The sequence below is a fragment of the Trichechus manatus genome, unplaced genomic scaffold (genome assembly GCF_000243295.1).
Source record: "Trichechus manatus latirostris isolate Lorelei unplaced genomic scaffold, TriManLat1.0 scaffold00035, whole genome shotgun sequence".
NCBI classification, from domain to species: domain Eukaryota; kingdom Metazoa; phylum Chordata; class Mammalia; order Sirenia; family Trichechidae; genus Trichechus; species Trichechus manatus.
In genome coordinates, this window is record NW_004443971.1 from 18,306,390 (window position 1) to 18,333,062 (window position 26,673).

At 36.3% G+C, this 26,673-nt stretch overlaps 1 protein-coding gene across 10 annotated transcripts in view; it reads right to left on the bottom strand.

Moving 5' to 3' along the window:
• The window catches only part of PTPRC (protein tyrosine phosphatase receptor type C), a 130,848-nt gene extending 118,606 nt beyond the window's left edge, over nucleotides 1-12,242 (bottom strand). For 3 of the 10 annotated variants that reach the window (XM_023730360.1, XM_023730358.1, XM_023730356.1), the window contains exons 1-2: nucleotides 12,091-12,241; nucleotides 11,900-12,009 (exon numbers count right to left, since the gene is read on the bottom strand). In XM_023730360.1, coding sequence (XP_023586128.1) covers nucleotides 11,900-11,972 — 73 coding nt within the window. In that variant the 5' untranslated portion in view covers nucleotides 11,973-12,009; nucleotides 12,091-12,241. Of the gene's footprint in view, nucleotides 1-11,899 lie in introns of all 10 variants that reach the window. The other 7 variants (XM_023730353.1, XM_023730351.1, XM_023730352.1 and 4 more) reach the window with 4 other exon arrangements.
• Between the last annotated feature and the right edge of the window lie 14,431 nt (nucleotides 12,243-26,673).

A 26,673-nucleotide genomic window follows, 5' to 3' on the forward strand; every position in this document is an offset into this window, starting at 1 on the left:
CACAGGGCCTTTTACATAGGGCCACAGGGCCTTCACATTGGGCCACAGGGCCTTTACATTGGGCCACAGGGCCTTTACATAGGGCCACAGGGCCTATCCTTCTTTACCTGATTGTTCACATTCAGGTCAGCCAGTAAATAGCTCAATGACACTTCTTCAAAAAGGCCTCCCTTGATCACTCTATCTAAAGTGGCATCTACCCCTGAGTCTGGCCTGTCTGTATCATATGAAACTGTTCAATTTTCTTCACAGCACTTATAGCTATCAGAAATTTTCTCATTTATTTATTTGTTTCCTTCTTTGTTAACTCTCCTTGCTAGGATATAAGCTTCAGACCTAATCTTTTTTTTTTTTTTTAAGCCCGTGAATAGGCACATAGTAAGTGCTCCATAAACAATTATTATATTGGTGAGTAAATTATCTCATTTAATCCTTACAATCACTCTGTCACAGAGTACTCTTATTATTTATTCCTGTTTACCTATGAGACAATGGAGGTTTATGAAACATTTCCACATTTCATGATTGACAACCTCATAGTGGAATCAAGGCAAGATTTCAGACTGACTTCTGAAGTACTTCAAAAGTAGAGCTTGTCTGGTTTCAAAATTTCGAATATTACTTGCATATTTAAATTATTTCCATTAGCTACCTGATCCTTTTTGGTTGTTTTTGTTTATCTACTTCCATCATATTGTCATCTCTACTCATAGTCAAACTCTAAACCCATATCTTCTGCTTCACTTATTTTTTCTTAGCTATTGCGTATCTGGTCATACCTAAAATATCAATAAGTAACTTCCAAAAAAATAAAAATATGGGTCACTGAAAAGTAGAAATACTTAGGATTTGTCAGACATAAATTAAGATCTTATTTTAGAAACCAAAAGGATGTTTGGAAATCTAAGTCTCTAAAAAGTCAAAGCAGAATATTTGGCCTAAGTTATTTCATTGGCAGTCCACTTTTATGATATTAACCAAATAATAAATACATTTTTCTTTAATTTCCCTGAAATTATAGCCAAATTGTCTCTGGGACGTAAACCATAAAATAGCTCTACTTAATTCTTTTAATATACCTCTTGGATGACTATGAAAAGACTATCTGGTGTCTACACTTCCTGGAATAAAATGAGAACCTCGTGTGTTTTCCATGATCAAAGTGTTTAACAAAGGTCAAGTTACTTCCCTTGTACTTCAAACACAAAAATCTAGATACTTTGGTGAATTATTCAATGGCTTTCACTTCAAGTAATATCAAAAAACAAATTAGATGGGGGAAAATCCATCCTTTCCATCATATCACTCACCTAAAGATAGATGCAGTTCCACACTTTGTTAATCTTCTTTTCAAGATAATTGTAACGCATCAGTTTTAATCAGCACTCATAGTAAAGACAAGTTAATAAAAGATATCTTTTTGCTTTTGATAAGAGATATATAATCTTAGCTGAATTGGATCTTGTTAAAGCAATGAAAGTGGCTCAGTGCACAATTGTTCATGTAAGTAGCTAAATCAAATGGATGAGGCTTAAATGTACATTCACACAAATGGTCTCTGAGAAATTACCAACTACCCTTCAGTCCTGGTGTATCTGTCTACCATCATGTAGTCATGTCCTCGGTTACCAGGTGATTAAACTGACCACTAAGGAAGCTGAATAACCCAGTGGAAAAAGAACAGGCCTAGAAACAGATAACCAAACCAGCTGCCATCGAGTCCATTTCAACTCATGGTGACCTCATGTGTGTCAGAGTAGAACTGTGCTCTACAGGGTTTTTGATATCAGATTTTTTGGCAGTAGATTGCCAGGCCTTTATTTTGAGGTGCCTCTGGGTAGACTCAAACCTCCAACCTTACTGTTAGCAGCTGAAGCACATAAATTGTTTACACTTCCCAGGAACTTCACAATCAAATAAACACAGGTTGAAATCCGGTTCCCACCCCCAAACCCTCATTCCTTACTAGATGGTGGCCTTGGGAAAATTACAAGACAACTTGAGGCAGTGATGTTTAGTTTCCTCATCTATAAAAATGGAAGATAATATCATTTTGTATGTTATATTGTTGTAAAGTTTAGGTTGTGACAGCAGGCAGTTAGTGCAATATATTGAATGTAGTAGAAATCAGTGGTTCGTTAGTATCTTACAGGAAAGGCTCTGGAGGGCAAAAATTGTTAAGAAAACTGCACGCGGCTGCTACGTCATATGTGTGCAGAAACATTACCTTAGAATAAGAGGAAAGACTTTTGAAAACGTTGCACCATTAAGTTCTGAGTCGGTCCTTATTTAAATGTTTATCATTACTTTTGGATATGAATAGAATATTGTGGAATATTTAAAGTAAATATTTTAGAAATAGTGTGCCAGTGGCCAATTTAGTGATTTTTTTAGCTGTGCCGTGAAGGCCAGCATGCAGGTATAGCTGCTGAAAGTCACAGGGTGTTTTGTGCTGGGTTGTACAAGCATTACATACAATCACTCATTAATAAATGTGTATTTCCAAACGCTTGGCACTGGTTTTGAATTGCTTATTTTGACTTTATTTATTGTTTAAAAATCTCTCAAATTCCTTGCAAACAGAAAATCTAGCAGCTTGTATTCTAGTCTAAAAAGACCACTATAAAAAGCCAAGGATTTGCTTGTATGGTGTGTATGTGTATGTTTTTTAACATTTCTCACCAAATAAATCTTTTTTTTTTTCCCCCGGAATAAATCACAAAATAAACAAGCAAAGAAGGATCAAGACTATTGGCTAGTCCTTCTTACTACCTTCCTTTATTAAATATCTAATAATCTGTACAATTCAGTAGCAGCTCCAGAACCTCTATAACTGAGAAGCCTTGCAGAGGAAATCCAGTTGGAATCAGGGACTGGAGGTAGTCTTGCAAGAACACCGTTTTTACTTTCATTAGCTCTCTAACCCTTTTCTTTTTTATCTTCTTCCTCATATCATCATCTATACTCATAGCCAAAACTCTAACTGGTTTATCTGCTTCACTTATTTTTTCTAAGCTGTTATATATCTTTAGGTCATACATAAGTTATCAACAAGCATATTCAAAGATGTTTTGAATCATTAAAAATATATATACTATAGATTAAAAATAGTGACTGTTTAAATTTATACTTAACAAAAGATTTAGAAAAAACAGCAATTATCTGCAGTAAAAGGTATATTATTACTTTGGAGGTGAAGCTTTGGGGTGCTTATGGGATTTTGGGAGAGCTAAAACTGTATCTCCAAGCTGCTACTGCCCTGATAAGATTATAGACTTCATAAGGACAGGCACAGGATATGGTATTCCCAGCCCATAGTACAGGGTAAGCACTAGTAAAATATTTATTCATCAGAGGAATTAATAAATAATGAATAAATAAATAAATTTGACTGACCCGGGGAGATGAAATACACAGAAAGTTTCTGGGTCTTGGGTACTGGAAATCTGTGAAATTTTTATTTTCCCCTTTATTCAGTTCTATGTTTCACAAACTGCCTAGAATAATCAAGCTTACTTAGCAAAAATCGGGGATATATAGTTTTATGCACAGTATTTAATCGAGAGACAGAGAGAAAGAGAATGGATAGCAAGGACTCTAAGCTGTTTTCTTCTTTCTTCTATTTACCGGAATTTTCCAAATTTTCTATCATGTAGAAAATTTTGCCATAAGTAATTCACTTAAATAACAAGAATGAAAAAGGACAGAATAGAAACTGTTTTGATGAGTTAAATCAAGTGCTTTCTAATGTAGGTTTGGGCTGCAGTGACAGACCATCAATTTATTCAGTAAGCATTTACTGAGCAGGCACTGATTTATAAGCAGAGATCCAGTGGTCGCCTCTATGAGCCCATCTGCTACCATGAAGCACAGACAAATAAAGAGAACTCAGGATGGTCAAGAAGAACACCTATCCAGGTGTAAAAGGGGTAGGAGGGCAGGTGATATGCAGGTGGGCTGCCCAGAGGAAGTGGCTTCTGAATTACATTTTGAAAGTAATTGTGATTTTCCCAATTGAGAAAAGGTGTGAAAGGAAGAAAAAACAGCATGGCCAAAAGTTCGGAGATAGGAAAATATGATATGTTTAGGGAAATGCAAGTTATAAGAAGAGAATATACTATGTGTCTGAAGATAAAGCTAGAGCAATCTGAAGGGATTAAATTGTGTGCCATGCTAGCAAATTTTATTTTCCAGTAGCTTTTATTTTTCCTCAATGCACAGAGACCAAAGTGAGATAATTAGACCCCTTATTTTGACCTCACCCACCATTTTACATTGAGAACATTTTAAACTTATCACGATTCTTCTCTTTACTTTTTGCTCTACTAATGAATAGGAAATTGGCACAAAGCGTGTAAGCTAATCAGAAGAACGCCATTCAAATGAATAAAAAATTAAAGCATAGCAGTTCTAGACTATTGAGCAGTGCTGAAATTGTTTTTAAATTTCCCATTGGCTACCTGAAATATATAATTAAAACTCTCAGTTTCAAAATCTCAAAAGGAATGTGGCTGAAAGAGCTTTCAATCTCAAAATAAATGTTACTAATATAAATTATCAATGCAATATAAATTTGAAAATGGCTAATGCTGCCCAATATAAAATTTGACATAAATTACTGACTAAAGACTCACATATATGTAACATGGAAATGCAAAACATTAAAACTGGCAATGGCTAAAACTACACACAGGATGTGTTTTTTCTGGTTACAATTTGATACAAGAATTAAAACGTTTTTGAAAAATGTAGATCTGTATTACTTCACAAGGGAAATAACAGAAAAATAAAGGCCACAAAGGGAAATTTTGAAAGCTGTAAGCTATAATCAGTAAAATCTGTTGTGAATAAAAATTGATTCATGAATAATAATTGCAAAAAGTAAAAGAAAATTGATGCTATTGAAGATTAGTTCAATAAAATAAAGTGGAAAAAATTGGTCATGATTTCTTTAGACTCTGTAATAAAAATGTTCAGGGGATGAAATTGACTTGATGGAGTTTGTTCTGTTACATTTATCCCCAAGGAAAATTCATAAATGTTGATATATTCTAATTAAAAGTTTGTTTTCATAATAATTGAGTCAAAACATCCTTGGAATCAAAACCACGGGATCTGAATATTCTTTACCGCATAGGGAGCCATTAAAGGAGCGAGGTACAAAGCTGAGTTTTGCCTTTTACAGAGATTATCCTGGTACTGCTAGGTATGGACATAGTAGGAAGAGAAGGCTATTGCTAATTAGAACTCCTAGCAAGTCATTACAGAAGGGGTGGATTTACAAAGGATTTTGAAGGTGGTATCCAGAGTAGCCTGAAAATCCCTAAAGTAGGGGATGCAAAGTTAAAAGGACTCAGAGGGCTATAAGGGTATATTTTTCTGCCATAAAACCGTAATCTATCCCTGTATTGCCTAACAGTCTCTAAAAGGAGGAGCTGTGCTTTGGAATCACGTTTCAACGGTAAGAAGCTTGTGTGCTGTGATGTCATGGGGCAGTGTACATGAAATTTAAAACTTTGCAGAGTTTCTCATAGGTTTCAAAGCACTTTCACGTTCTCATGTTTAGTGCTTACAATACTCTATTGATGAGGAAACTACGTCTCATGCAAAATGACTTGGAGCAAGATTGTGTAATTCATAGGATAACATTTCCAATATATTTCTCAACCAGAATGGAGTGGTATTTCCCAACTTGGAACTGCTTCTGTCTCATTTCTTAGAGATTTTATATGCATACATATATATATATATATATATACACACACACATATATATACACACATATATCAATAAACACATTATTGTTGTTGTTGTTTTTTCCCCGAGTGGAGATATCCTAAAAGTTAGTGGCCACACTTCATTGCCATGATACCGCCCCTTTGATATCATCTATTAGCATCATTGTCATTCCTTAAGCTAGTTTCTTGAATATCTGGACAATTATGTTTTCTAATTATACAAGATGGAGTTTCTTCTTGACTATCAGTGATGTTCATTAAGTTGACTTCACTGGTTGTTCTTCTAATACACGTGAGTGGGATGCTGGTTTGACCTCAGCTCCTGCCTTCTACTTGAGCATTAGCAGATTGCTTTTTCGGAGGGTTGATGATTTTCCCCCAGTTGCTCATATTTTTGGTTGGAAGCAACTTTTTCAATACATTAATGGTGATCATTTTCACCTGGATATTATTAAACTGCAGTTATAATTTTATCACAAATGTGATTTACATAGGAGAAAGTAAATTTCAGTAAAGCGACTTTTCACTTCAGACATTTATTGTCTCATTTTCAGCAGGAAAAAAATGCTTAAACTTTAAACACTATCGTTGTTGTCGTTGCTGGTTGCTGTCAAGCTGATTATGACTCATGGCGACCCCATGTGTACAGAGTAGAACTGCTCCACAGAGTTTTCAAGGCTGTGACCTTTTTGAAGCAGACCACCAGCTCTTTCTTCCGAGGAGTCTCTGGGTAGGTTCGAACCACCAACCTTTTAGGTTAATAGTTGAGTGCTTAGCCTTTTGTGCTACCCGGGGACCTCACTTTATAGCTAAGCATGATAAAATGTATTAAAGTTTGTTTGAGTTTGGGTCTTCAGTGAAGAATCTAATAAATACTTTGAAAGTCCACTGATTATCTTTCAGAAATGAATCAGTTGAAGGTCCTATGAATTGGCATGGAGGATGCTTGTTTATCTGACTAATGTGGACATTACGTTTGTCCTGCCTAAAAGAGCAGGAAAGTTTTTGTTGGTTTTGTTTATTTTTTCTGTTTTCATTGTGATTCCTGAATATATAGTACTCTGCTTACAAATAGCCACTCCCTAGATGGAAGTGGCAGATGGACATATAAACAGGAATATCGACTAAAAGTAAAGATTTTAGACAAAAATTATGTATTTTCTAATCTAAATATTGATTAGGGCTATATAAACAAAATCCAATGTTTACCCTAATTTTTATTTTTAGATACTTGTGTATTACATAGAAAAGGATATTGCATAATACTGCAAAATGAATGGCTGTAATATTTTATTTTTCCCCCTATATAGTTTCCTACAGAGTGTTAACTTTGAGTATGTAAAAGTCATACTACTAAACCTCTGGTAATAAGCAACTGGTATAGGACGACTATGAGTAGGAATGGACTCTACAGCAATGGGTTTGGTTTTTTATTTTTTTAAAATGGGGTTGGGTATCTAGTACTGAAAAAGTGATTTAGACTAAACTGAAATTAAATTTAAACTGAGACTGAGTTAAATTTCCATTCCTATTTTCTCCCGTGTAGATACTCTCATAAACTTATAAGATGACTGGAAAAAAGACAAGGTCTGTGGTGCTGACAAATTCTTACTCTGTGCAAACCTGACTTCGTTTGCACAGGGTTTGAAGATGAAACCTTGTCCTCATTAACGCTGTGCTTTCACCAACGGAACTGATCAACTGGATTACAAATCAAGACGCTTTACCTATTCAGACTGAAATTCATTATCATGGCTCCATCACGTTACTAGTCAGACACAATTCCCAGACTCTGTACAAACTTCCTATGTGTTCATAATACAACCAATTTCCATGCCGACCAGTCCCCACAACACCAGTCTAAGTGGCCACAGCTGTTGCAAAGAACTGGCCCTGACTCCTCTAGTGCTAGCCCCACTCCTTACTGTTCTTTCTACGAGCATCTGTATCCGAAGTACCAAACAGACCCACCAAATGCCAGTAGCAAGGATGTGCAAATAGTGGGTCAAGAAAAATGGAGATAAAACATTCTCACGTCAAGGATTTTTAAGAAGTCAGGCGAATCGTTGTAAACAAGAGGTGAAATAAGCAGATGAAAAAGGAAATAGAAAAAAAGAGGGTGACGCCTGTAAAGATCTAGATCCAAAATAAATGTAACTAATCTGGATAAAATTGTCCTATTGCTTCCCTTCTCCCATTTTGGGTCTGGCTACTTTTTGGTCTCGTATTTCTCCTTCTTTCTATCCTCTCTCTGACCTTTTTCTCCTCCTTCTCCTCTAACACCATAAGCTGAAGTTTTATCAAAAACATTCATCGTTTATTCTATGCCTAGTCATAAATTAGGTACAAGCGATGCAAAAGAAAGGCATAAGACATGGTTTCTACTTTCATGTAGGTTAGAATGACAGTAAACACATTGACAGGCTCATAATAATAATAAAATAATAATAATAGTAAAGTGAAATACTATGTGAAAAATGCCAAAGAAAGGCGGTAAAAAGTGTTCAATTTCAGTAGAGAAATTTTGAGCCAGAGTGATGGAATCGGCCATCAGAGAGAAGACAGGGTGCGTGCAGAGTCCTGAAGGCCTTGAGGAAGTAGAGAGAAACGGTGCTGAGTCTACTCCTGCTTGTTCTCTTTTAGTCAATGATAAAAGAAAAAAAAAAAAAAATTCCCTGCAGGCTCTAGGTTCCTCTTTGGTGGGCCCAGTGCTCTGGCCAGGACTATAGAATTTATACCAAAGGCAGTAATGAGATATCAGAGATTTTTTTTTTCTTTTATTTCTTCTAAAGCTACAGAGCATAAAAAGAAAGGGAAGAGATTTCAGACTGATTAGGAAACCATTACAATAGTCCAAACGAAAGATGATAAATGCATGAATTAAAGTGACAGCCATGGAAATAAAGAAGGAGAAAAACATTTTAGATACTGGTAATTGGGAGTATTTAATTGTGTGGATTTGGGAAAGGAGATGGGCTCCCAGGGATGAGCCTGCAGATACAGAATCTGGGTCATCAACATATAGTAGGTGTCGATAGTAGTAGGAACCCAGAATGTAAAGAACAAGAATAAACTGGCCAAGGGCTGAAGCCCATAGAGCTCCAACATTTAAAAGTAGACAAATTTGGAGAAGCAGTAGGTTGTTTTTTTGTTGGATGCCACCAGTCTATTCTGACTCATACCAACCCCATATGACAGAGTAGAACTGCCACATAGGGGGTTCTTGGCTGTAATCTTTATGGAAGCAGATCACCAGGTCTTTCTCCTGAAGAGTCGCTTGGTGGGTTTGAACTGTCAACCTTTTGGTTAGCAGCTGAATGCTTCACCGTTTGCACAACCAGAGCTTTTTGGGAGAATGAGTATATATGTATATATTTGATCTCCAGTGTAAAAATATATATATTCCTATACTAGTTAATTGTCACTGGTGAAGGGATATCAAATAGCCCAAACAGAGACAAGACCTAACTAAGCTAACCACTCTGCTCCTATGCATAGTTACTTAGAACAAAAGAGGAAGAGGACAAACGAGTCCCCACCCCCACCTTTCCTGTCTTCCAACAAAATGCATTTCAAATTCTAACAATGATAAAAGTCATACGCAGGTTTTTATTAGGAAAAGATTTCCCCCAAAAAATCAACAAATAATCAAACCTACCCCCGTAAAATCTCCAAATTGTAGAGTATTTAGAAATTAATTGAAATGCTTAACAAATTAAATCAGTAATTTCTATTGAATGCTTGTGATGTGCAAGGCAGAGTACACGTTTGTAGCATGAGCTGCTCTTTTTTTAAGGTAGCTGGAAAAAATGAAGACTTATTTCCAGGAAATGAATCTTAACCGCGATGTTGGAGTGATAGATTTACCTGACATTACATCTTTGTGAGAACCGGAGAACACGCCTTCATAACTGAATTTTTCAAGCCACCGTTGTCCCCTAGACTTATTTAGAAATTTTCAACAAAGCCTTGGTTTCCAGTTGTCAAGGCAAAGAGGCAGAGAGTAAGAAGATTGTGAAATTTTGTATAAAACTGAACCATGTATTTTTGCTGCCCTGGCAAAGCTGAACTTTGGTCTTCTACATACTTGTATTAAATAAAACATCTGAATCGTGCACATATTTCTCTCACTGCTTTAGGCTCTATTTCTTTAGCCTTTAGATTATACAGTATAAATTTTGCTGTGCAAAATTTAACATATCCTGTAGATACTAAACTCAATTTTAACATGTTAGAATAAAACATATAATCCAACTTGTGTTGCTAATAAGGAAAAATACATAGTTTAAATCATCAATAACCACGCAAATTACCCATTGAACCATAACATGTCTCTTAGAATTTAAAACTATGATGAACTGCAATTGCAGACTCAAGTACATATGTCTGTATGCATTCTCCAGAAAAAGGTGTATATTTCAGGAAGACTTCAACACCTTTTAGAAAATTTGCTTTCCCTATTTATGAGAGTAATCGACGATAAATTTAATCTTTCAAAAGAAATCTACATACATGTATCCATTTCTCTATTGTATAAATTATTCAGGAAAGCTGATTTAAAGCCTTCTAGAGTCTATTAGATTTGTATTTTGATTATGAATTAAAAGATGCTTCTCATGATAAAAGTACCTTCAGTATACTGAGTTGAAATTTTTTATGGCGATTTGCTGTGTGGCCTACAAAATATTTCTGCATTTCTTTATGCTCATGTAGAAATGCTTTGCAACAGTTCCCGAGTGGGAATTTTTCATGGAAATAAGCCCTGATTTATGATAATACACATATATAACCTCATTTAAATTATTATTCTTTATAATTTGATTTTGATTAGGATAAGCGACTTTTTAAGATGGCAATTTGATATTTTCTGTACTAAGACAAAAGGCTGTTTCTATGTAGTTTTTTTTTTTTTTTAAATTCCTTTTTACAGGGGCAAAAAATTTATCTCAGACTCCTTTTCTTTCCACTCTCCTCGGCTACCTAAAATATCACCAGCGATGTAACATGCTCAAGAGGAGGCTGATGCGAGTGTTTCAGAGAAATGGAGAACAGTGGGAAGTATAAAAAATGATTTCAAAGTTAATACCCATAAGCAAAATTTTTAAAAAATCCTTCTTTTCTATTTCTTTTTTTTTCTTCTGGTGACTGGTTTGGAATTTCTAAAAGAATACCATTTTCAATATTCTTTCAATTAAAAACAAAGGTTTTTAGATACATCATAAGGAGGAATATTAAATATCAATTTATTAGTTCCACTTAATAATCAAATGTACTCACGATCCAATAAAAAAAAATTGTTCAAGAAATGTCCATCAAATAGACCCTAAGTGTACAAAGATCTCAAACTTAAATAGGTACTCTAGGCCCAATTCGGTACATTCTCTTGTAGAGCACGACGTTTGCGTGATTCTTTAAGTTTAAATATTTCTATCTCCTCAAAGCTCTAACACTTACCCATCACCCAGGAAGGGCGGTGGCCCCACAGAATTACCAAAGCAAAAATTTATTAAAACTTTTAACAAGGAAATACAAACTTGATTTAAAATATGTTCTGTGAAAAGACTTTGCAGAAACTTAGTATTTCATTATGACCCCAAGTATATTATTTTTAACAATCATATAATTAAGTATTCAATAAAATATTTTAACTAGCAACCAAATTTTGAGGAAGCAAACTCCTGGTCCGAAGAGAGGGAGTTGCTCACATGCAAGCAAAGCCATTTTATAACTTTAAATTTTTTTATGACTTATGCATTTTTGGTTGAAAAGATAAAAACACACCTACTTCGTCATTAAAAAATTCCTTGGAGTTGCATAAACTTATGTTCGTGTTACACTGAGGCTTAAGTAACTAATGTTGCTTTTGCAATACCCTTGACCCGTTTGTAAACAAAGATATATAGAGAAAAAGTTTTACTTTTAAATTGTAATTTTTCTCCAATATTCATGCTTTTTAAAAACAGAAACAAGGTGTTTTGTCACATAACAAGCCAAATCTCGCTGATCTATGGCAGCCTTAACCATTTTACGGCAGTCTTCCTCTCTTTGAGTCATCAACACTTACTTTTTTTTTTTTTAAATTTTCCCTATTTCCAACCAACGTTCCCCCAAAAGGTAAAGTAATAATAATAATTAAGGAATCTTAATATCCTTCGACTTACCTGTAACAAGCACTCCCATGTCCAGAAAGACAAAACCAAATGCCAAAAGTTTAAGCCACAAATACATGGTCATATCTGGAAATCAGCCGTATGAAACAGCATGCGTCCTTCTGGAAAGCAAAATAATGGTTATCTCTGTAAAAGTTTCTCCCTGTAAAACTGAATCAAAAATAAAAGAACTAAATGCATACTCCTGACTGTTGTCTTATCAGACAGGGAGCAATTTCCTCCTCTGTTAGCGTAAGAACAAACCACTTGCTAGCTACATGTATGAGGTGGTGATGTCAGATTCAGTTTTACCAACTTCTCCAAAAATACTGTAAAGGGTCCTCTTTGCAGGAAGTCAAGAGAGTTGTTCAAAGGCAGTGCAATGGCCTCTTACTTCCTTAATTCAAGTAATTAGACTAAATTAGTAGGCTTTTTAAAAGATTTTCCCCTCAAGGAAGATGTTTTCCAAACTATCCAAATAATACTGCTTTACAATATTCATTGCAACTTTCTTTTTTAAATCAGATCCCCCCCAAAGTAATAAATAATATTTTTACCTAACAGATGATAAAACAGATACATCATCGGTATAACTAAATGGGGTTGGCAAGATGATAAAATAACTGAATTAGCAGACAATACTCTATGTGATTTAGTAAAAAGACCAAAATGAGTGAACGAACCACTACCTATCTGGTTATTTTTGGCAACCAGTACCATTTACCATTACAGCCTTCAAAACGTGGCAATATGACAGTTATAGAAGTCAAATCCATTTCCTATGCAAAAGCACTCTCAGAGAGCTTAACAGGTTTGCCCCAAATCTTTCACAGATGTCCTTGGTGGGGCTAGGAACAGAATCAGAATGTCACTTCTGCTACGGCAAATCCTGCTTCAAAAATTAATGCTTCTGTGACTTGGGATATTCTTAGTGCTATTGATGAGGGGAAGGAAGAGCTGTCTTTTATAAATGTTAAGCTTTTTTTTTTTTCTTTTGTAGTGGGGGCAATAGTTTCCCAAGTATTTTGATAAATAAGACAACAAATTAATATACAATACTCTTCATGATTCAGATGATGTTCTTAGCAAGTCCACCAATTAAGGAAAATGCTTACTGGCAAAAAGCTATTATGCAACCAGCAATGCAATTACATGAATTGGTATCATTACGACAGTCTCTGTGTGCTTTTAAAAATAACATTGCATAAAGGACCACAACTACCACAACTTTACCAGACTGAGTCCAGCACAACTAGATGGTGCCCGGCTACCACTACCGACTACTCTGACAGGGATCACAATACAGGGTCCCAGACAGAGCTGGAGAAAAATGTAGAACAAAATTCTAACTCACAAAAAAAGACCAGACTTACTGGTCTGACAGAGACTGGAGAAACCCCAAGAGTGTGGCCCTTGGACTCCCTTTTAACACAGTACTGAAGTCACTCCTGAGGTTCACTCTTCAGACGAAGATTAGACAGGCCCATAAAACCAACAATAACACACACGTAGTTCAACCATGTATATGACACTAAATGGGCACACCAGCCCAGAGACAAGGACAAGAAGGCAGTAGAAGACAGGAAAGCTGGATGAATGGAAATGGGGAACCCGAGGTCAAGAAGTGTTGACACATGGCGGGGCTGGCAACCAATGTCACAAAACAATACGTGTGTTAATTGTTTAATGAGACACTAATTTGTTCTGTAAACGTTCACCTAAAGTATAATTAAAAAAAAAACATCGTACACACGTACAATGCAATATTAATTTGAACTATAGAGAATGCTTGCTGGACTTATATATAGATCCCTTGCAGTAACTCTGCAATCCCCAGTTAGGAAACACTATTGCAGGGTTCTTGTTTTTAAGTAAATAAATCTTTTGATCTTTATAAACTTATGCATTTTGTTTTTATATTGGCTGCTAGAAATCATACAGCCAAGTTTGCACACACACCCTTTGTGAAAAGGGAAATAATCTCACAGCCTAAAATCTGGATAATAACCTTATATAAAGGTTATTGCTGTAATTCTGATTATTATAATTATCATAGCTTATTTTGAAGCTTTTACCGTGGGCAGGAACTATGCTTAGCACTTCATATGCGCTATCTAATTTAGTACCACAATCCTTGAGATAATTAATGTGATTATCCCCATTTTATCTATGAAACTCAGAGCAGTTAGGTGATTTTTTTCAAGGTCTCACACTAGGCGGTATGTATGGTATGGTTTGAACTCAAGTATTCTGGTTTCATTTTACTTCCCTTACTTTATTTTCTTCTTTCCTTTTTCTTATCCTTTCCTCCACTGTTTCATGTCATGTCTTTTTTTTTTCTTTTTTAATTTTTTTATTGTACTTTAGATGAAGGTTTACAGAGGAAATTAATTTTTTATTAAATAATTAATACATGTATTGTTTTGTGACATTGGTTGCTACCCTACGACATGTCAACATTCTCCCCTTCTTGACATTGGGTTACCCATTACCAGCTTTCCTGTCCCTTCCTGCCTTCTCGTCTTTGCCCCTGGGCTGGTCTCGTTTTGTTTTATGGCCCTGTCTAATCTTTGGCTGAAGGGTGAACTCAGGAGTGACTTCATTACTCATCTATAAGGGTGTCTGGGGGCCATACTCTTGGGGTTTCTCTAGTTCCTCTCAGATAAGTAAATCTGGTTTTGTGTGTGTGTGTGAGTTAGAATTGTGTTCTAAATTTTTCTCCAGCTCTGTCCAGGACCCTCTATAGTGACCCCTGTCAGAGCAGTCAGCCAGTGGTGGTAGCCAAGCACCATCTAGTTGTGTTGGGTTCATTCTGGTGGATGCTGTGGTAGTTGTGGTCCATTAGTCCTTTGGACTAATCTTGCCCTTGTGTCTTTGGTTTTCTTCTCTCTCCCTTGCTCCAGATGGGGTGAGACTAGTGGAATATCTAAGATGGCTGCTCACAAGCTTTTAAGACCGCAGATGCTACTCACCAAAGTAGAATGTAAAACATTTCTTTATGAACTATGTTATGCCAATTGAAGTAGATGTTCCCTGAGACCATGTTTACCATGTCTTTTTAATAAATTTTTATTTTATAAAATTTTAATCTCTAGAACATAAAATATTGATTCCATAAAATAATGTTTTTCACTTTTGCAAATGTGTTTTTAAAGAAAATAGCCATGAAAATAAGTATCTTATTAGTATCTTCATGTTGTTGGTGGTGGTGGTAGGTGCTGTTGAGTCAGTTCCGACTTATAGTGACCCAATGTACAACAGAACGAAACACTGCCCAGTCCTGTGCCATCCTCACAATAATCATTATGCTTGAGCCCATTGTTGCAGACACTGTGTCAATTCATATGTTTGAGGGTCTTCCTCTTTTTAGCTGATCCTCTACTTTACCAAGCATGATGTCCTTCTCCAGAGACTGGTCTCTCCTGCTAACATGTCCAAAGTAAATGAGACAAAGTCTCACCATCCATGCTTCTGAGGAACACTCTGGCTGTACTTCTTCCAAGACAGATTTGTTTGTTCTTCTGGCAATCCACGTATATTCAATATTCTTTGCCAGCACCATAATTCAAATGCATCAATTCTTCTTCAATATTCATGTAGGCAGGTCTAATGAAAAATAGTGTCAGAGCTCACAGAATTTGAGTACTCAGCTTCTTCTCTATGATTAAAATGCATTTGTGATGAAAAACAATTGGAGCATGTTCTTGGAATGTTTTTAAACAAATACTTGTGTTTTGTTAGCTTGTTATTTTGGCAGAATATTTGACAAAACTAGAGGCCAGGAGGAAAGGGCATACTGTATAATCTTTTAAAATGGAATAAAGTATATAAAATATACTCTATAAAAAGCTAGAAGTGTGGGTTTCGCACTCTTAAAGAGACATTAAAGAAGAGTTTTGTAGATAGTGGTTTTGAAAAAATAGTAAGATTTTAGCAGATTCAATTTCACTTCAGGCAGGTTGTCAGGGAGAACCTACCCAAGGAACACAAAGCAGATTAACTGTTAGGCAGAGCAGGCCATTCCAGCATCTCAGAATGGAGACAATATGGATCCAGGGGTTTGATTATCCCTGAGATACAGACTGGAAGGAGGGAAGCAAAGAAGGTCCTAGTAGCTCGCTGGGGACAAAGCACAGCTGTCCTATGACAAGTGGACAGCTCTGGATTAGAGGTCCACAAGGAGGTGATAGCACCTGGTCTCTCCACAGGGCATCTGGGGGACCATCTCTTCTACTTACTCACATGAGGGCTAGCATCCAGTCCCTCAGGCAACAGCAGTGGAAAACCCTGACAGAAGATAGAAAGAGTGTTTGTGACATACTGATTTGATCCACTCTCAATGATTTTGACTGGGGGTAAGCAAGCTGCTGATAAATGGGTATTTTTGTTAAGAACGATTGAGGCTAGGAGAGGGCCAGGAAGTAACACCAAAATTTGTATGTTATACATATAGTGGTGCTTCTAGAGTGGTTAAAACACAGTGCATCCAAAACAATCTCAAATTTTGATCAACAAATTTTCAAAACTTTCATAGTTAATTGATTTACAATAGATTTGTTAAAAGCTGTAATATTTTATTTTAAATAAGATTTTACTTGGATTAATCAAGTCACTTACCCAGGTTTTTTTTTAGTGATAGATAATAAAGGTTATAATAAAGATAGAAAGAGATTATATGAGGTTAACTGCAGAAGTAGATGTTATTCATTCATTCATTCACTCATTCATTCAACAAACAGTGAGCTCCGAATATGAGTGTCACTTTACCTGACACAGGACAAATGGTGAGTAAAACACAGACATGCTCCCTGCCCTCGTGGGATCTATACTTTAGCAGAAGAGATAATAATTAATTAACTATTCACTGTGACAAGTTCAAGCACACAGGAAGTACTCGATGGTATCCTTAAAGCAAATAATAATGGTTTTTAGCGTAATTATAAGGTCAGTAGATTTCCCTGGAACAAAAAAACAATGAAGTTAGATCTGAAACAACAATAGAAGTTAAATGGACACTGGGAGAAGGAAAGAATGTTCCAGGCAGAAAGAACAATATATTTAAAGGAAGAGAGTGTGTTTAAGGAAAGAACAAATCATGTGTGGCTGGCATACAGAGAAGCAGAGGTTGCAAATAGATGAGGCTTCAGAGGAAAAAGACAGCAAAACTCTACCAGGCATTGCTGGTTCTAAGAGATTTATCTTTATTCTATGAGCAATAGGAAACTATTGAATTATTTTAAGCATTGTTGTTTTTTTTTTAAAATTATGGTAAAGTAGATACAACATAAAATTGCCATTTTAACCATTTTCAAATGTACAATCCAGTGGCATTAATCATACTAACAATGTTGTTCAACCATCACCACTATTTGTTTCCACAACTTTTCATCACCCCAAACAGAAACCAAAAACCAAAGACCAAACTCATTGCCGTTGAGCTGATTCCGACTCACAGGGACCCTATTCCGACTCATAGGGACCCTATAGGATAGAGTAGAACTGCTCCCTAGGGTTTCCAAGGAGCGGCTAGTGGATTTGAACTGCCAACTTTTTGGTGAGCAGACGAGCTCTTAACCACTGCTCCACCAGGGCTCCCCAAACAGAAACTCAATACTAATTATTCAATACCTTCCCATTCTACCGTAGCCTCCTCCCCTAACCCCAGCCCATGGTAACTACTAATCTACTTTCTATCTCTGCGCATTGGTGTCTTCTTGATATTTCATATAAATGAGATCATTCAACATTTGTCCTTTTCTATCTGTTAGCATTGTTCTCAAATATTCTTACAATGATCTCCATGTTTCCAAATCTTATAACATCAATTATTTCTCTGCCTTCATCTTACGTGACTTCTCAGTGACTTCTCAGCAACATTAAATATAGTCAGCTCTCCTTTTCGAATCATTATACTTTTTCAGCTTCCAAAACACACTAATGTAGTTATTTTCCTTGACTCTCACTGGTGATTCCTCAGCAGGAAAGGATACACGTTGGATCCTCTTCCTCTACCTGACCTCCGAGTAATGTGATACCATAAAAGCTTAGTCTTGGGCTCATCTCTCTCTTTCTGGGTAAACTCATTCATACTGATGACTTACAAATTTATATGTCCAGTCAGGTCTATATTTTAGGTCTCTGGACTGGCATTTACTACTGTGTTCTAAACACGTCACAGTCAACTTAAAGAGAACTTAAAGTCTTGACCTATTCCTTCTCTAAAACTACCCACAACTCCCAACCTTCTCCATGTCCGTAAATTTACCAACATATTCCCAATAATTTATGTCATAACCCTAAGTTTTATTTTTATTTTTCCTTTGTCCTCACACCTACTTCCAATCCATTAACAGGTCTCACTCATTCTATCTCCACCATTTATCTTAACTGTGCTCCATGCCCAATTACATCACTTTGGAACAAGCCACCATCACTGCTGCAACAGCCTTCTAACCGGTCTCCAAGCCTCCATCTTATCTCCCATCAGTATTTCCTCCACAGAGCTATCAAACTTTAAATAAAATCCAACCTCTGTATTCATTTCTCCAACTCATTATCACCACTTTCCACCTTGCTCACGCTATGCTCTGGCCATGTTGGTCTTTTTTGTTTCTTGAAATGCCAAGCTCTTTCCCAGTTTAGGGCCTTTGCCCTTCATTCTGTCCACGATGTTCTTCTTACTCTACCCCCACCATCCACTCTTTACATAACTTCCTTTAGGTAGCAGATTAAATATCACTTCCTCGGTGACACATCCCATTTAAAGGAGGCCTTTCTCTATTATTTTGTAATTCACAACCTTGTTTGATTTCTTTATAGCACTTATTAAAAACAAGTAAAAAAAATCTAGAAATGTCTTTGTTTATTTGTATCTGCCTCCCCCACTAGAATATAAACCTGTCTTCTTGATGTTAGATCATGTGGTCTAAGCAGTACTTAGTACAGTGGCTGGCATACCTGAAATTTGTTAAATGAATGAATGAATAAATGATAAGACTTACACATGAGGATTTAGTGTTGCCAACACATTGGGGTTGGCAAGGGTAAGAACCGGGAGAATGGTAAGGAAGCTTGTGCTGTAGTACAGGCAAAGGATGATGGTGGTAGAAATATTTACTAGTTAAAGAAATGACTCAGTTAATACTAGCAATGATGAAATTTGATACATGATCTAATTAATGAACAAAATATTACAGGAACACAAAGGAAGGACTACTTTTACATATTTATGATGTGATTTCAAAATTCATTCTTCTGCTCTGCCCTTTTTCCTTTTGAGATTTTAAGTATTGAGCAAAGAATCTGTGTTACTTCTTAAATCTGCCCCCTGCCTTTGTATAACATGCAAAAAAAAAAAGGCCTGCCGGGTGCTGGAAGGAAGAGAGGACACAGAGAGTTAAATTGGATATGAGATTGAAGTATTTAACTGTGATGAAATGAACTTTATTTCTTTTACATTAAAGTGACTAAGAAGCTGTAGGAACAACTCTATATATTGTTAAGAGATGCAAAAGGGAAATTCAGTATTCTTTGTTTCATTAACTCAAAGGCACCGTTAATTGCAAGACGCATCCTGATTTCAGTGATGTTAAAATATATTTCATAAAATGTGTATCTTAGAATCAATGAAACACAGTAGCACAGCTGACCAATGACAAGAGACAAAAACATTTTATGTTTATAGCTCATTGAGTTCAAATGTCTTGATAGACCAGTATTTTATAGAAAGAACTATGAAGGATAGGCAATGAATTCGCTTACCAGTTTCCAGATCAACCTTACTAAGAAGCTCTTGTAACTTTTAACAAAGAGGGAATACTGAATATTCTACTCTAGCTTGTTTTTCTGTGGATGTCACATTATTTCTTGTGCCATGAGGTCTAAGCTGAGATGTGTATGTTTTACTTCCGGTCCCTCATTGCTGACTGTAAGTCTTGTTTAACATTTGCTCTGGATACCTTCGATGGCTGCAGGAAGCTGAACTCTCTCTGCAACTCTCACTGCACTAACTCCTGTTGATAGATGACTTTCCTTTCTGGGCCATGCCAACTGCATAGTGGGATATGTACATATAGCATGTAGCAAGTAAGCAATTAGCTCCCAAATTCTATGAAAAAATATAAGTGTTGAAATTATCAGATATACATCGGAAATAACTACATTGTAAAATAGAAGTCATGACTCTGTCTGCTTATTTTTTTCCAGCAAGATAGACAATAAAAACAAAAGATTATTTACACTTTGTTATATCTCAATTGTCATTGATGCCTCCCTCACACTATGTCTACCCACCATGTCATTGATGCCTCCCTCACACAATGTCTTCGCAAACACATGAATTTGTTTACCCTTGTGTGCAATTTTCTGTTACTTGCCATACAACTCTCATATCATGTCTTCATCAGATATGGAAACAGTGGTGGTGGTGGTTTCTTTCTTGATAGCTCTAATCATTTGAAAATAATATTTAATAGTAGTCTATGTTTTATATATTATTTCATTAAAAAAAACATATTCTAAAAGAGTCCATCTTTGAACCAAGCGGTGGTTTGAATAGCAGTGCAGAGCAATAGCATAATATCAATGACTAATCAGTAGAGAATGTTATAAATGTAACAAAGGATTCAGTTTCAAGTTAGAATTTCTGCATCCAGTTTGAAATTAATTCAAATAAGTAATGGATGATAGTAGAGGGTCATCAAAAAAGAGGAAGACTCTCAGCGAGATGGATTGACACTGGCTACAACAATAGGCTCAAGCATAACAATTATTGTTAGGGATGGCACAGGACTGGGCAGTGTTTTGTTCTGTTGTACACAGGGTTGCTATGAGTCAGAATCGACTTCATGGCACCTCACAACAACGAGGGATGATAAAGAACAAAAATTCTTTTCAAAAAAGTTAATGGCACATCTCAAATTTTCAAAGAATATAGGTGTTCAGATGTTTTATGGTTATAATACAGTCACAAACTATGGATTAGACCCCACTAAATTAAATAAGGGTCAAACATATGTGAGAAGGTATAGATTTGATATAAATATGTTCCTAGAAATTCAATCTGTTGCAAATTTCAACAATCATGCTGTTAGCATCTCAAAGGCATTACATACTCTTTGGTTAATCACTAAAGTACATGAAGAATGCTCATTCTCTTCTCTGATGTGTCTAAAGTGTTCAACATTTAAGCTCTGGTTATTCTAGTTTTAGTTAGAACAATCTTGGTTTGGTCTCTGAGTTGACAAAATGGGGTGTAACATGCTATTTTCTGAAAAAAAAAATCTGTTTTTCAAAAATAAACCAACAACTGGGAAAACACAATTTCTCATAAAACTTCTTGTTTCAATACAGCCCACTTTTGGAGAAACCTAATACCACTTCCTTTGAGGAATCTTTGTTATCCAACCCTCCCCTACATCCCCTTCTTGAAATACTATTGTCATATTGTGCTTATACCCATGGGATGAAGTATTTTATGACAAATATTCCCTAGGTTACATTTACCTGTAAAAAAAAACATGTAAGAGACACTTTCAGAGGAAGTAGGGTGATTCCACGAATGCCCGGGGGTCACATTTTATCTTATGAAATTGGTTAAACAGCTGTAAGACTGTCTAACTCCAAGCATCCTAGCTGCAGCTTCCAAGAAAAAGGTGAGATAACCTGGTGCTTCAGTCACTGAGTTGGGAAAATGTATTCTGTGTACATCCCTTCCACCTGTCTGTCAGTTTTTCTTAATGTGGAGGCTTGTGTGTTGCTGAGATACTGGAAGCTATGTCACTGGTATTTTAAACATCAGCAGGACTACCCATGGTAGACAGATGTCAGTGGAGCTTCCAGATGAAGATAGACTGGGAAGAAAGGCCTAGTGATTTACTTCTGAAAATTAGCCAATGAAAACCCTACAGATCACAGCAGAATATAGACTGATGTAGTGCTGGAAGATGAGCCCCCTAGGTTGGAAGGCAACAATGGACTCAAGCATACCAGTGATCATGGCACGAGACTGGGCAGCATTTTGTTCCATGTTACATGGGGTTGCCATGAATTGAAGTCAACTTGACAGCAACTAACAACGCAACGACAGCAGCAAGTACACGTATGATTTCTGTGAAGTCAAACTCCTCTGGAGAATAAAGAGAGATATGTGGGTCTATGACTTATGTTAGCCACACATATAAGAGACTCATACTCAGCTTTCTCTACGCTCTGTCTTTTACACTGGTTAGTTCTTACTCGGACTTTTCCGTGTTTTACCCTGACCAATGTAGTTGGAATGGAGTGTGTCCCAGAGTATCAAGAGGACAGCAGAATAATTACAGAGTTCAAGATAACTTACAGTCTCAGAAAATGTTCTGTGAAACAAGATAAAATTAAAACTCATAATCTTTCCCCTCAAAATATAATTCTGGCCTAGTGTCCGTAACTCATTTTGTGGCACCACCACTTATCCTGTTGCACAAAATAGAAACCTGAACATCATTCTCAACACGTACCTCCTCCCAAACCCCAACATCCAATTAGTCACTAACTTCTCTCCATATTACTTCCTAAATATGTTTTTTTGTTTGTCATTTTCTCTCCATCTACACCACCACTGTCTTAGTCCAAGGTACTAACATTGCTTGCCATAATTACAAAAATGGTCTCCTAACTGGTTTGCCTATCAACCCATCAAAGCATTCCCCATTCTTTATCCAGAGAAATCGGTCTAAATTACATCATATCTTGTGCACACAACTCCATCTGGCCAATATCTACAATCAAATTTAGGATTAAAAAAACATTCCTTAAGAGGAGCTCCAAAACTCTGCATGGCCTGATACCTACCTCCTTCTCCTGCCCCATCTTTCACCACCTGCCCCAGGTTCTCTTCAGTTCCTCCTGTTTACTATGACCTTCTCACCAAAAGAGATTTTACACATGCTGTCCTCTCCACCTAAAATACTCTCCACCCTCCCAGTCTAGCAATCTCTTTCTGATCTTCTGATATGAGCTCAGTTGTCTCATAGGATGTCTTCTTTTTCTTCTCTGATTAGATTAAATAATCTACCATTGTCCTGGAGCCCTGGTGGCACAGTGGTTAGGAGCTCAGCTGCTAACCAAAAGGTCTAGTATTGTTTTCCTCTTCCTTATGACACCTGTCACATTGCTTGGGTGATTATTTGATTAATTTCCATCCCTGCCACCAAACCATACATTCTACTGGAGCAAGAGATGTTAGCCCATCGGCAGAGGTGTACTATAAATAGTTGTTGAAATGAATGAATTATCAGAAGCTTCTGGGCTGCCTAAGGCACTCAGGACATTTTTGCAACTCTAGGATGGGGGAAGCGGGTAGATAGGAAAATGTAGTCTCCACCTGGATATCTACCAGCCAACTATTCTATAGTGTGGAAAAGACAGCACAAATTTTGGAGAGAAGCTAGACATTTCTGCCAAAAATACTATTGGTTTAGATAAGAAAAAAAATTGTCCAGGAGAACTAGGAAATAGAAACAAGAGAGTGATAAAACATTCCACTCTGTATAAGGCACATTAGGTCAAAAAATAAAAATAAGTACGATATTATCCATGTTCTCAAGAAGTTCAGTTCAGGATAAAAACAGAAAAATGCACAACTAACTATAATATATTATAACATGTGTGTGTATGATGTGTGTGTGTTCAACTTTTTGATCGATATCATAGTGTTCAAACCTGCAGGATATACTTAGGTCTTTGGCGTTATCTTAGTTTTTTTTTTCAGTTAATTGTCAAGCATTAGATTTTGTTGGTGCCAAAATAATATTACCTTTAAAAAGTTACTTGTTTTACAAAAGTACAGCATTTGTGATATTTTATTACCTGTCAAATAATTTTGACAATTTAATTTTTGTGTGGATTGCTGAGATATTTTATGTCTAGAGTAGTAATTTATTTTAATTATTTTTTGCTGTCTACTTTCAAGCTTCTTTTTGTCTTTACGTATAGGCTTTATTTTTAGAGCAGTATTAAGTTTACAGAAAATTGTTCAGAAAGCACAGAGAGTGCCCACATGTCCCCCTCCCCCTGCACACTGTTTCACCTATTATTAACATTTTGAATTCCTATGGCTCATTTGTTCCACATGATGAACCAATATTGATACACGGTTACTAACTAAAGTCCATAGTTCATACTCAGGTTCACACTTTTTCTGTTGTACAGTCTTATGGGTTTTGACAAATGCTTAATGTTATTTGTCCATCATTACAGCGTCATGCAGAATAGAATGCCCTAAAATGCCTTATACTCCAACTATTTATCCCCTCCTCCCTCTGAACCCCTGGCAACCACTGATCTTTTTATGACTCTACAGTTTTACCTTTTCGAGAATGTCATATTGTTGGAATCCCACAGTACGTAACTTTCAGACTGGTGTCTTTCACTTAGCAATATGCATTTCTGCTTCTTCTGTGTATTTCTATAGCTCAATAGCTTATTTCTTTTTATCACTGAATGATACTCCATTGCAAGGGTGTGATATGGTTTATTTACCCATTCATCTATTGAAAGACAATTTGAGGCAGTTATGAATAAAGCTGCTATAAACATTTATGTGCAGGTTTTGATGTGGACAAACATTTTCTACTCATTTGGGTAAATACCTAGGAGTGTGATTGCTGGACCATATGATAGGCCTATGTTTATCTTTGTAGGAAACTGTCAAAGTGGCTGTATAGAGTAGTAGTTTTTCATAGTAACAAAAGATAATTCTTAACTAAGCAATGCAAAGATTAAATTGTATTCATGAACTGGAATGGAAATAGAAAAATATCTGGTACCCATGAAATTCTCTAAGACAAAACTATCATTTAAACTATTAAAATGCAGGCACTAGAACAACCTGATAAGGAATTCAAATCTCTAATACACAGAATTATCCAAGAGTTGAAGCAAAAAGCAGACAAAAATGAGGAAAAAATAGACAAATTCATGGAAAATACAGGCAAAAAATGGAAGAATTCAAGAAAATAATACAGGAACAAAATGCTAAAATAAACTCACAAATAGAAACCATACAAAAACAACAATTAGAAAGCTAAAAGAGAAACAACAAGATTTCAGAAAAGGATAGTGTCATAGAAGGGCTGAGGAGCAGGTTTGAAATGACAGAAGACAGGATCAGTGAAATTGAAGACAAACCCTTGGATACAACACTGTTTGAGGAAAAATCAGAAAAAACAACAAAGAAAAATGAAGAAATGCTGAGAATTACGTGAGATACAATCAAAAGCAAAATTTGAGAGTGATCGGAGTTCCAGAACAGAGAGAGAAAACAGAAAACACAGAGAGGATCACTGAAGAACTGCTGACAGAAAACTTCCTCAATATCGTGAAAGACAAAAAGCTGACCATCCAAAAGCTCAACGAACCCCCTATAGGTTGGACCCAAAAGAAAATCACCAAGGCATATCATATTCATACTTGCTAAAACCAAAGACAAACAAAGAATCCTGAGAGCAGCTCAAGAAAAATAAAAAGTCACATACAGAGGAGAAACAGTAAGACTGAGCTTGGATTATTCAGCAGAAACCATGCAGGCAAGAAGGCAATGGGATGACATATATAAAACCCAGATAGACAAAAATTGCCAGCCAAGGATAATATATCCTGCAAAACTCTCATTCAGATATGATGGTAAAATTAGGTCATTTCCAGATAAACAGAAATTAAGGGACTATGTAAATACAAAACCAAACTTAGAAGAATTATTAAAGTCTGTCCTTCAATCTGAGAACAAACAACATCAGACCACAGGCTGAATCTGGGACACAGCATTGTACCAGCCAGATACCAACCTAGGAAATGAACTCTCAAGTACTATCCAAAATCAAAATAATTACAACACGGAACCAGAGAGATTAATCTGTAAATGGCAACAGCATCAGAACAATAAAAGAGGGAATAAAAAGTGTAGGTATAGAACCTGCTAATGGAAGGGAGGGCTAGGCGATACCAAGTAATAATAGACTGACTCAAACCTAGGAAGATAAGGGTAAATTTCAAGGTAAACACAAAGAAAGTTAACAAACCTACTCATCAACATAAGGTAGAAAAACATAAAGTCTCAGTAAAAACAAAACCTACAGAGTGTTATGCGAAGATAAAGAACTATGATGAATCTGTGAAGCATCTCATAACATGGATGAAACTAGAGGACACTATGCTGAGTAAAATAAGTCTATCACAAAAGGACAAATATTGTATGAGACCTCTACTGTAAAGACTCATGTAAAAGTTTACACACAAAAAGAAACAATCTTTGTTGGTTATGAGGGATGGGAAGTGTGTGGGGTGGGGGGAATAAGTAAACAATAGATAAGTGTAATTTTGGTGAAGGGTAAGACACTACACGATACTAGGGAAGCCAGCACAACTAGTACAAGGAAAGGTCATGGAACCTCCATAGACACTTCCAAAGCCCCTGAGGGACTGAATTGCCAGGCAGAGGGCTGTGGAGATCATAGTCTCAGAGAACATCTAGCTCAGTTGGCATAACACAGTTTATAAAGACAGTGTTCTACATTCTACCTTGGTGAGTAGCATCTGGAATCTTAAAAGCCTATGAGCAGACATCTAAGACACTCCACTGGTCTCACCTCTTTGGGACCAAGGGAGAATGGAGAGAACAAGATACAAGGAAAAGATTAGTCCAAAGGACTAATGGACCACAGCTACCATGGGCTCCACCAGACTGAGTCCAGTACAGTTAGATGGTGCCCGGCTACCACCACTGACTACTCTGACCAGGATCACAATAG